Raw genomic sequence first — 10,000 nt, forward strand, 5'->3', positions numbered from 1 at the left:
CTTCTCCGCAATACAATGAAAACGAAACAGAACATAGCCACAGTTCCACGATAGTCGTCACACAACGTTGTGATTTGCTTGTTGTCGCAAAATTGTTTTCAATGTTGTTGTGTTTTTATCGTGATATTGGATTCGATCCATTGACGTCCAAATAGAATTGACTAGCAAGTTCCCGTGCGACTCTGGCTTTACTAAAAACCTTTTGTAGTAAAGACAGACAACAACCTGACATCAACACGAACAAACAAGCAAACGAGTACGTTGCGTGACTGTGTGGCGATCATCGTGGAACTGCGGTTCTTTTTTTTTTCTCAAGAAGTAAACATTACAATACTATTTGAAAGACTTAGTGTGGAGCTCACCGAGTCTTCAGTATTTCTGGCAGTTGGCACATATTTCATAAACTCCAATTTCAGCATTTTCGGAAATTATTTTAATTTCGAAAAGCAAACTCCGATTTTCGGAAAGACTAAGTCAGATGCTCGCAAAAACCACCTTCGATTTTAAACACACACACACACACACACAAAAAAAAACTAAGTCCGATTTCGAGAAAAAAAAACTAAGATGACCCTTAACAACTTTTATAGCTTCCATACGTTCCTTAATGTTTTTGACTAATTTCTACCATAAATGAAGGAAAGATGCCGGTCATTCGAAAACAACGGTACAGGAGAATAACGACAAAGATTGAAACCAAAAAAAAGGCACCCCGACCCCGACCCCGACCCCCGCCCCGCATTTTGGCTAACAAGTTTTGGTTTTTCTGGGAGTACAGCATTACTCCATAAGTTAACACTCAATACGTAAGAAAAGTTCTTATTTTAGCAACGATTTGTGATTGGTCGCTGAAAGGAGACTCGTTTCAGTCATGTTAGGGACGGTGCCACCCAATAATAACATTTTTTTCCCGTGGAATATGACTATGCAGACAAGTTTGGGTTATTGGAATGTGAAACGAAAACAGGGAGTAACCATGCATTTTTCGGTAATAACTTTTTTTTCATCGGTACAAACATTTACGTACAGTAAAACAACAGGAACGTCGAAGGCCTTTAAAATGAATAGCAAACTGCAACCAGATGATTCTATAAATGTGTCTCTTAGTCACAAAAACGTGAAGACAGAGCCATTTTTGAGCCTGACAGCCCACCTCTGTAGTTACTAAAGAGCGCTCTGTATCAAATTTTCACGGACCCAAAATTAATCCCGACTTCTGTGGGCCTCAAACTTTCCTTTCATATAATAAAAAAATAGGGTCACCACGCGATTTTAAAAGTTATGTTTTATTTGTGTTTGTTTTGTTTTTTCAACGTTATGTGGATTGATTTTTGCAATTTTGTCACTCTCCTCCCCGGTGAATATATTTTTTCCCCTTTTTGTGTTGCACTCTGGAATATTCACTATGGCAACAAGTACACAAAGAAGAGAATTTTCTTCACTTTTTGAGTGGATGTTTCCTTGATTTTTTGTGATGATTCATTCTTTTTTGCGGTAGTGGCTCTTAAGTGCATGACCTGCGTAACGTGCGAGGATATTTGGAATGAGAAATCTACGTGCGTTTTGTTGTACACTGCAGTAGAATCCAACTCGTACGGCGCTGATTCGGAATTATTACCAAGTTACTTGCATTGTCAGTCGTTTCTTGCGGTGAGCTTACTTGCCTTTGAAGGTCTTTTGAAGCACATTAATATTCGTTCTCTACTATTTTTTCAGTACAGTACGTCCGTTATTATCCTCCATCTTCATTCCAATTTTTGTTGGTCTTGGTGGGAGCCAATTGTACAGAACAAAAACCTTACAATTGTGCTTGAATCATGATTCGTGGTAATTTCTTGAACAATAATAACTATTGCACTGAAAGTACTGATCCCCGGCAGACCCTGTGTGGTTGTCTTCGAATAATTTACTACATTTGTTTTTTTCTTAATTTCGATGATATACATAGCCCTGTTTCATTGTTGAGTTGTTAACTTGATAAAGATGGCTCCATTGAAATAATTTCCTCTGCATCATCCACTTTTTCCGCTACGATCAATCTTTGTTTCGAGTTTCGCTCTAGCTTTTTCAAGTTGTCTTAGACACAACTGTTCCATTACGATTTATTTTCATTATCATCATCAACATCATCATCATCATCATCATCATCATCATCATCATCATCATCATCATTATTATTATTATTATTATTATTATTATTATTATTATTATTATTATTATTATTATTATTATTATTATTATTATTATTATCTTGTTTTCGCACATTGGATTTCCAATGGAACTTCAGTACTCCAGAAAGTTTGGTGACAACAAGTCTTCTCAAAATTCTTTGACCTTCCTAAGAATCCTTGGCATGTTGAGAATCACACTTTTCTGAAGTTCGTCTATCTTGGTGTCTATACCAATGTTCTCTAGTATCCTCTTTAAATTCTTTGGAACTGTTCCAAATGTTCCGATTACAATAGGAATTTTAATTGTTCCGATTACAATAGGAATTTTCATTGTTTTCATTTTCCATAACTTCCTCAATTCTCTTAATATAATAATAATAATAATAATAATTATTATTATTATTATTATTATTATTATTATTATTATTATTATTATTATTATTATTATTAAGGCTTCTTAGAACTAACTCTTCAAAGCAAAATTTGAAGAACACATCGCATTATTCTAACAAAGATTACGCCACAGACGTTATCCAGGTAACCTTTTGAACATGATTCTATCTGATTCAATTTTAGCGAAAGAACTTGGTCGACTCTACAGAATAAACAAAATTGCGCAAAAGAACTTTGCCGTTTGCTACAGAATGCCGCCCATCAATGCCTGATCTCAAACACATTCTTATGAACAAATGCCATCTTATACAAAACCAGCCCTTACGAAGAGAAATATTTACCCAACTATAAAGGTCACTTAGGTGAAGAGAGTATATATGTATCTAACTGATGAGTGCGCCAATCGGTAGGTATAATTCATTTTGAAACAAACGACGCGCCATAATTAAATAGCCGTCGTCACACAGCAGACTTTTACCAAAGTAAACCCGATTTACCTAGGGCAAATTGTCTAAGGTAAATTCATCTCAGGTTTTATCTTACCTAGGTGAAAAAATCTTGAAAGGTTACACTATCCTGGGTTTGCCAGAGCGGGAAAAGAAAGATCTGGTTCTGGACCGCTTTCCTCGCGTCTATAGAGTTGAATAGTGAGCCGTTGTAATAACCTTGTTGTTGCTCCTCGTGAGAATACAAACTGTTTCTGCAACAAAAACAGTTCGTCGGTTAAAAAAAAAAAAAGAAATATTCCAAATCCACCTGACTGAAGTGAAATTTCAAATTCTGACCAAAAACAAATACTTGCTCTGAATTGTGCGACCGCCTTCGCGCTTTGCAGTAATAAAACAAAGTTAACTGAGGGTAAAAAGGTTTGCTAGATGACCTCACAGAGTGTTGTATGTCCGGATCTGCCATTAAGAAATTCGCCGACGAGCTTTTATTGGTTATATTTACATTTTTATTTAGCTCTCAAGGAAAACTCTATTGTTCTCGTGATATATCCAAGCTCCAGACGATAAAATTTCCCCAATTTCCCCGAGGTGAATTAATTGGGGAAAGATCGGTCACACTGAAAAAAATCAGTTTCCCGAGGTAAACTGTCAGCAGGCCGAGTTTACTTAGGTAAAAAGTCTGCAGTGTGACCACTAGTAATGTCTGAAGTCTGCTCATAACTTACTTCACCTGGCCTTTGACGTTGACAGTTGATAGCATATTTTGTTTACTTTTTTGTACTTTCCAGAACGACATTTGTAACCAGCTTTTTAATGTCACTATCAAAAGACTGCAGAAAATTATTTTGTTTTTCTTCTAATGAAAACTTTTCTGCTGCCTTTTTTTGCTGCCTTCGTTTCTTTACAACGGAAATGGTCGCTATAGCGTGTCGCAGGGCAAACTCCACGCAAACGGGAGCTATTGCGCGATAATTGTCCCGTGAATTTAAGCCACGTGACGGTAATAGAGAGATTTAGCATCACGTTTTAACATTGATAAGGGGGTACTCTTGATGCCAGAGGTTTTTTCTCTCTTATAGCGATGGAATAGCGAGTCCCGAAGGCAGTCCTTTAAATAAGCAAAATAGCTTCCTGGACTGCCTGCCAAATGTATGATAATTACATGTAATTTTGTACTATAATTTATAAAATCAAATAAAAAATGAACTGAACTGAAATGAACTGAACATAACCTACCAATCAGCATCTTTGGTTTCCACGGTACAACCGTCTTATTTACTGCGATGTCAAATTCAAAAATTCAATGTTCCATATAAAACTTCGATGTCGAATACGGAAATAAAAACTCACATTTGAAAATTGGATGTCAAATTCCGAAGTTGAATTTTGGCGGACATACACAAAAAAAAAATGAAGAACCCGCTGAACTTTTTGTGCCTTCAAAGCCTCGATTTCCGGAACTTTGGAGCGTTTCGATTATGTCCACAGTGGGCACGAGAAATCAGGTTGAGAGCAATTGAAAACCTGTTTGAACTTCTTCCTGTTGCTAAACCAATCGGAGTACACGCAAGAGATTATGAAGGTAAGAGAAGTAATCCCTCATACTGGCCCTATTCCCATCGTAATCCCTGTTAAGTTATTTTTAGATCTCCTGTGAGATCCGGTATTCCCACGAGGGTTAACTGATAGCCAATCACATGTCCTCATTTTTACTAACGTCGACAGCTGAGCGAATTCCCACGCAATGATCGCGTTGTTTACCATCAAACAAAAATGGCGGAGGATGGTGAGACAAACGCAAATATACATTTTGGGGCGACCCTAAAAGTCGGAATGACGGAACGGCGGAACGGCGGAATGGCGGAATGGTGGAATGGCGGAACGGCGGAAAATGACCCCAAATCCTAAAAGACGGAATGACGGAAAATCACCCGAAATCCTAAAAGACGGAACGGCGGAAAATGACCCCAAATCCTAAAAGACGGAATGACGGAAAATCACCCGAAATCCTAAAAGACGGAATGACGGAAAATGATCCGTCGATTTGTAGGGTCCGACCGTGAAGAAGCAGTTGAGAAGGGAATGAGTCCTTATCTTCCCATAGCAACATGGCTTGCATGTAAAAGGCACGAAGAAGAAGACTGTAAAAGGAAGCTTCGCTCATTAGGAATTTCAGCAGAGCACTGCACAGCGTTTCTTCAAGACATATTTGGGTCTGATGTCAAGCAGGAAAAAGGGCTTATTGACTCAGACGGGTGCAAAGACTTTGATGCTAAGCTTGAAAGTTTGGAAAGCGTTTGGAATTCAAGAGAAAGGAAATCAAGGGGCACAGTGCTCTCCCATTCAAGCGAAGCAGAATTTCACAAGTACTTTATGGCAAACGTTGCAGAAGACATGAAGAAGAAGATGATTTCACCCGTCAGGAAACGTGCTGGCTTTGGGGAGTCGTTTTTCTACAACAATGGGGCAGAGTCCAAGCATCAGCGGATAAAGGCAAGGAAGAGACAGATGTATGGAGATCGAAAACTTGCTTGGACAGAAGTAGTTGACTTGCTGAAATCTATTTCCGAAGAAGAGGAAAGGAATTGCGAAAGAGCTATAGTGGATGAAGGTCCTTACAAGATAGGCCAGCCCTACAGTTCAAAGCTTCAAGTCACATTCTCGGTCTACATCAGCAAGTCTCACGCCCAAAAGGAGAAGATCAATAAGAGGGTGCACGAACTTACGCTGGAAGCAGCGTTACTACAGGAAGGCGTGCCAGTTCATCAAGCAAAGAAGAATTTGACTGAATGTGCGTACAAGAACGTGCCAAAGTCAGTCGGTGGGAAACCAGGAGACGCGGAACGAAAGAGAAAACGTCTTCCACAAACCCAACGTTCAACTAGTGAGTACAGAGAGAGAATTGCAACACCACCGAAACCAACTCTCGACACAACCACGTTTAAAGTCAAATGGCTCAAGAACTCAAGGGTCTACAGATGTTACGGGTGTCGACAAAACATCCGTCCCAAACCCCAGAAAGGCGAAGCGGAAGTAGTTCCTCCACCACCTTGGGACTTTGTTCTTGCTCGACTAGAACTCAGGCCAATCCCTAACCGTGATGGGGAGTTGAGGATGTCAATCAAACCAGAGCCAGTGCATTATCACCCAAAGTTGTCATGCATTCGCAACGCCCACGGCAAAAAGTACTATCCGTCGGTAGAGGTAACGGAAGCTGACAAGGAGGCGATGGATGATGTCCATCTTGAGCATTTACGTAACGAGTTCGGTATATGAAGATCTTTACGGTAGCCTGTTCATTACGTACATCGTGGCCACGGGGCCATAATTACTTTCAATGCCCAAAGTCAGCTGTGTTTGATTTGAAGTGCTTAAAAGAAAAATTATTAGTAATGCATTTTACGGTAAGCAGCTTTTTCATAGCTTTGCTGTGAAAGTCATCTATTGTTACGGTTTGGCGACGAAAGGTCAACCATTGTGAACGTGGTTCATATTGAAAGTTCCCGAACGCGAAGTGCTCGTGTAAATGGTTCATGGCTCATTCGTGAGTAATGCCTCGCTCTTGTGTTAGTTTTCATAGCAGTCGGGGAATTGCACGGGCACTCGAGCGAGCTCGGGAAAAACTTGCGCGTACGCAGTGTGAGTTCACGTCTTACATAAGTCGCAAACAAGCCGCGATACCATTTTCACGAGTGTCTTCGCGTCCTCCATAGGAGCCGAGCTCAAAACCCTCGTCTTACACAAGCCGCGACTTACGTTATCCGCGGCTCGTGTAAGACGTGAAATTGTTAAAATATACCATTTATACGGCAAGTTCGCATCTTAAATACCCCGCGGCTTGTGTAAGCCGTGGATTAATTATACAAATAGCCCTATAAGTTCCATTTTTTATAAAGTAAGCAGCTGTAACAACAGCTTGGACAGTTTGCTATCGGCCAGTGCAATAAGGCAATCACATTCAAAGTTGTAGTTACGTGCATGCGTGCGTGTTTCTGGCGCTTAATTGCCTGTAGGAGGCGCGGTGGCCTTAGATGTTTACATCTCCTTTGTCGGTATTTTAATAGTAATTTTTCCTTTCCTTCATAACTTGGCTATTCCTCTTTTCTCAGAAATTGTAATTTTATGATAAATTGGAAATAAGACTACGTGTCGTCCAATTCGGTCTGTAATAATACTCGTGAAGAACAAATCAGACTCGCGCTGTGCGGTAGTCTAAATTGGACTCCACTCAGTCCTATTACCAATAATTATTAATGACCGTGGTAGAAAAACAATCTTCCAAAAGACAAGACATTTTCGCATAGTTTTCACTGCAAGTCATTTCTTGTTAAGGTTTGACGTCGAAACGTCAACAGTTGTGAACATGGTTTATATTGACAGTTCCGGATAATGTTAGTTATTGTTGAGATTATTTCCAGTTAATTTTAGGGCCAGGCGACGAATTGTTGATATTAATAGTTCCCGTTAATGTTAGTTACTTGTGATATAAATTCTAGTTGATTTATATTTTCGAATAATTGCTGCAGTTTCGCGCAAATTATGCAGTCAGAATTCAGGTGAAAAGTATACAGATGTACACAAGTTTTTAAAATAGCCAATTAAGCATGCTATTGTGGTTGATTGTTAGGGCAATAAGCGAGAAATAACTTCAGTCGTTTCGAGTTACATTAACTCTAACGTGGTGTTACTGGTATTCATGCGAAAAAAATTGGGTGATTTTCGATTTTGGATAATTCCGTCTTTTAGGATTTGGGGTGATTTTCCGTCATTCCGTCTTTTAGGATTTCGGGTGATTTTCCGTCATTCCGTCTTTTAGGATTTGGGGTCATTTTCCGCCGTTCCGTCTTTTAGGATTTCGGGTGATTTTCCGTCATTCCGTCTTTTAGGATTTGGGGTCATTTTCCGCCATTCCGCCATTCCGCCATTCCGCCGTTCCGCCATTCGGCCGTTCCGCCATTCTATCATTCCGGCCTTTAGGGTCGCCCTACATTTTGTGGACGAACGTGACTTGTTGACTACAGAGTCAAGCGATTACAATGACTTATGTTTTGAAACCTGTATCTTGGAAGGAACGAGTTATGTAACCGACAGGATTTTGTACAGAATGGCAAATGGCAGACTATAATCGATAAGTACGATCTTTCTGACTTTAATAAACGCATTCTCGGCTTCCTTTGCGGGATTAAAATATGACGACTTAATTCTTATATGGTGATAAAGTAGACAGATAGAGCTCAACAACAGTACCAAACATGAAAGGAATACTTGAATCAAGTGTCCGATAAAAAATTTTTGAACCCGTGTTATCGGCAAGTGAATTTGCAAAGCACGTATGTTAAATATAGCTGTCTCCTTAAAAAAAGATTTAACACGGTTTCGTATATGGCACAACTTTGAATGTGGTATCATTGAAAACTAAACAATTAAGCGATTTCAGTTATAGATGTTTGAAACCTGTATCTTGAAAGGATCGAGTTTTATAAGCGACAGAATTTTGTAAACATTGGCAATTCGCAGACTACAGTCAACAAGTAATATATCGCTGACTTGGTTAACGCGTTCTTGATTTTCTTCGCGGGATTAAAATCTGACGACTTAATTCTTAGATATTCATAAATTAGACAGATATCAGACATGAAAGGAAAACTTGAACAGACAAAGCGAGAAAAATGTATGAACAAGTGGTATTGCATGGAAGTAAATTTGCAAAGCACGCATGTTAAATATACCTGCATCTTTCAAAATTATTAAACTCGGTTTCGTACCTTGGACAGTGTTGAAATTGGTGTCACTGTAAACAACAAAGTTAAGCGATTTGAATTATATATCTTTGCCTCTTGTATCTTGAAAGTAACGAGTTTTATAGGCGACAGAATTTTGTACACAATGAAATATCGCGGACTACAGTCACCAAGTAACATATTCCTGACTTGGTCAACGCGTTCTCGATTTTCTTAGCGGACTTAAACTATGGTGACTTAATTCTATGACATTCATAAATTAGACAGCTAACGCTTTCAAACAGTACCACACATGACAGGAAAATTTTAATTGACCGCACGATAAAAATTTTTAAAACCGTAAGATCGCATTGAAGTCAATTTGCAACGCAAGCCTAAAATATAGCTCCCTCTTACAAATTATTTAACGCGAATTCCTACATTAGACAAACGTAAAATTGGTATCAGAGTGAATTATACAGTTAACCGATTTCCATGATATATGATTGCAAACTGTATCTTGACGGGGACGAGTTTTGTAAGCGACAGAATTTTGTAGACGATGAGAAAGTGCGCACTAAAATGGACAAGTAACGCGATGCAACCAAGGTAAACATGATCTGCGTCTGACAAAATTATTTAACACGGTTTGATAGATTGGAAATTCTTCAAATTGGTATCACTGTAAACTAGACAGTTAAGCAGTTCCAAGGATGTATGTTTGAAACCTGTATCTTGCAGACAATGAATTTTATCAGGCCATGAAACTCAATTTTGAAAACGGTGAGTGGCATCGTACAGAATTTGCTGCACTTTCCCTCCTCCACGAAACTTCCACGTAACGCGCGCGGTAACATTATCCGCGGGAAAATTGATATCATCTAAAAATAACCTAAGAGGGATTACGATGGGAATAGGGCCAGTATGAGGGATTACTTCTCTTACCTTTATAATCTCTTGGTACACGCTAGAACTGGCAAATTCCTGGAACCAATCGAATTGCTAGGGTCAAAATCTGACTCTGGAAATATGAAACGGCATCCCATTGGAGCGGTCTTCTCAAAGAACTCAACGGCTTCTACCAGAGGTTTTTCCTCGCCTATTCCGTCGCTCTGAGTGAGAAAAAGCTCTGGGAGCCAGGGTAATAAGGGGGAGGCGAGCTGTCTCAAAAGTGACGCTACCTTCCCAGCACTTTTGTCCAGGATAGTCTGAAAACAATTGTAAACAGTTTTTGTCGTAAAACGCAACATTTACGGAAGATACGAAG

The 10,000-nt window shown here is 39.3% G+C and overlaps 2 protein-coding genes across 2 annotated transcripts in view; both read left to right on the forward strand.

Annotated features, from left to right (window-relative positions):
* The window catches only part of LOC138024844 (uncharacterized), a 75,787-nt gene that overhangs the window by 45,212 nt on the left and 20,575 nt on the right, over window positions 1-10,000 (forward strand). The window lies entirely within an intron of this gene.
* Window positions 5,045-7,618, forward strand: LOC138024710 (uncharacterized). The gene has a single exon (XM_068871928.1). The coding sequence runs from the start codon at window positions 5,045-5,047 to the stop codon at window positions 6,287-6,289; it is 1,245 nt and encodes a 414-aa protein (XP_068728029.1). The 3' UTR covers window positions 6,290-7,618.

Source organism: Montipora capricornis, chromosome 11, assembly GCF_036669925.1.
Source record: "Montipora capricornis isolate CH-2021 chromosome 11, ASM3666992v2, whole genome shotgun sequence".
NCBI classification, from domain to species: Eukaryota; Metazoa; Cnidaria; class Anthozoa; order Scleractinia; family Acroporidae; genus Montipora; species Montipora capricornis.

Coding starts and splice junctions, on each gene's coding strand:
- LOC138024710 (XM_068871928.1), top strand. CDS start 5,045: ATGATCCGTCGATTTGTAGGGTCCGACCGTGAAGAAGCAGTTGAGAAG.